The 2,254-nt window shown below is 35.2% G+C and overlaps 1 gene segment (V, D, J or C); it reads left to right on the forward strand.

Moving 5' to 3' along the window:
- The first annotated feature begins 522 nt into the window (after positions 1–522).
- LOC107694709 (T-cell receptor alpha chain V region RL-5-like) lies at positions 523–1,790 on the forward strand. The segment is given in 3 exon segments: positions 523–562; positions 641–957; positions 1,746–1,790. Coding segments are annotated over 3 exon segments (402 nt in total).
- The last annotated feature ends 464 nt before the right edge of the window (positions 1,791–2,254 follow it).

The raw sequence follows: 2,254 nt of genomic DNA on the forward strand, positions 1-2,254 counted from the left end.
TGGGTGTCCCGTTTTGCCTCGCTGAAAGTGGCAACCCTATTTGCAAAGGTGTTTACACTGAATTCAACTCAGCGTTTAAATTCAGCATTCAAACCAAAGGGCTAAGGGTAAAAGGATAGAACATTTCCATTTATATCTAAATTATGACCATTTTTTTAATAATAAAACCATACTATGATTATAAGTGCACCTCTGGAAACACATTTTATGGCCCCTTTAAATTAATGTGACTTTCAAAGTATATTAAGCATACTAATAGTGCTTATTACACCAATACAAAAGTAGCCTACAGTTAATGTTTATGTGTAACACATAGTGTCGGTATAATGTGCCACAAGATGGCAGTGTTCTCAGAGATTCACTATAACTGCAGCAATGAACAACAGAATTGAATTTATAGAACTGAACTTGGGTATCATGTAACTCAGAGAGGAGGGACTCAGTGTTCACAGATCTGACATTATCTAATCGTGTCTCACAGAGACTTTCATTCTGACTATTTTCAGAGTGAACACTTGTACAATGGATCTTCATTCAGTTATTCTGTTTTGTGCCTCAGCAGGTACTAATTTGGTGAATTATTTTTTTTTTTCTGTTTCGTTTAAAACATTTCAATAAGAAGAATTTTTTTCTTTTTCAGCTGCGGTCTTTGGAAATGTCATCAAACCAAACAACACCGATGTTGTTTATGAGGAGGGTTCAAGTGTTACATTATCCTGTAGTCATTCACCTGCAGCTACAGATTATATCCACTGGTACCGTCAGTATGAAAGATCAAAACCTGAATTTCTTGTACTCACCTACGGTAGTGCAAAAGAAGCTAAGATGTCTGATGTAGATCCAAGATTCTCTGTTAAAGTTGAAAAAAGGGAGAAAATCCATGTGGATCTGAAGATCTCCTCTGCTGCTGTATCAGACTCTGCTCTGTACTACTGTGCTCTGGCGCCCACAGTGACAGGAAACACAAGAACACTGTACAAAAACCTGACACACAGCATTGCATCTACATCACACATATCCAACCTCCATATCTGCTATAGTTAACATAAGGAAACACTCTTCTAATCAGCAAAAAGTAGTATTATATACATGGATTGTCATTCACAACATTAAAAGTCATAATAGAAAAGGAGACATACAAAGATTCACTTAAAAGACGCTTCACTTAAAAGAAGAGATCAAACTCATAAAATCATAAAAATCAACTTTAGATGCACTTATTCAGTTACTTCATTCTTACTTTATGCAGTTATTAAAATTAGTGAGTAAATAGCTTTAAATTATACAGAGGCATAACATAAATATAGTGGTGATCAAGCGTTTGTTCAAAAACACTATTTATACCAATCTTACCTCTATAAAGAATTGTTCAGGGTTTGCAGAATAACATCATGTTTAGCGATTTCAAACTTCACCCAGAAGGGGTCAGCATTGCTCTCTCCATTTATGAGTAATGAGCATACAATGTGACATGATACAAACATTTAAAGAGCAACTCTGTGAGATGTGCCCACAGTTTTTGAAAGCAGAGTTGAGTGAATTTTCTGTTCTTTTACCTCATACATCAACTATGTTTAGATGGGCTTTGATTTCTCTGTGCTTCATAGTACTTTTTGATGGTAAGCACATTTGTTTCTGCATAATTAAACAGAAAAAGGTTTACTTAAATATAAGTTACTAAATGTTTACACTTACCTTCCAAATAATTTATGCTAATGATTTACTTTTTCTGTCTATTTTTCCAGTGTCTTCGGGACAGGACAGGGTTGAACAGTCTTCAGGAGAAATGACTGCGAGTGAAAGAGATCATGTTATTGTCGGGTGTAATTATTTTACCACTGGTACAAACACAAACCTTTTCTGGTACAAACAGCTACCAAACAGATCACCAACATTAATTCTGGGTCAATACACCACTGAACCTGATTTTAAGAAGAGATTTTCTGCAACATTGAACTCTACATCAAGAACATTTCCATTGGTGATCAAAAACCAACATGTGTCTGACTCTGCTGTGTACTACTGTGCTCTGAGGCCCACAGTGTCAGGAAACACAAGAACACTGTACAAAAACCCTACAAATAAATAGTACTGGAATGTTTGGCCATACATAATCCACAGGGATTGATTCATTAGGCATATAAATTGATCCTGATAGACTTTGTGAAAAAAGTTGCTTTAACCATGGCATGCAAATCTCTTCCACTTCTCTACCACTACAATAACATATAATTTTATTTTATATATATATATA

The sequence above is a fragment of the Sinocyclocheilus anshuiensis genome, unplaced genomic scaffold (genome assembly GCF_001515605.1).
Source record: "Sinocyclocheilus anshuiensis isolate Anshui unplaced genomic scaffold, SAMN03320099.WGS_v1.1 scaffold7587, whole genome shotgun sequence".
In the NCBI taxonomy this organism is placed as follows: Eukaryota; Metazoa; Chordata; class Actinopteri; order Cypriniformes; family Cyprinidae; genus Sinocyclocheilus; species Sinocyclocheilus anshuiensis.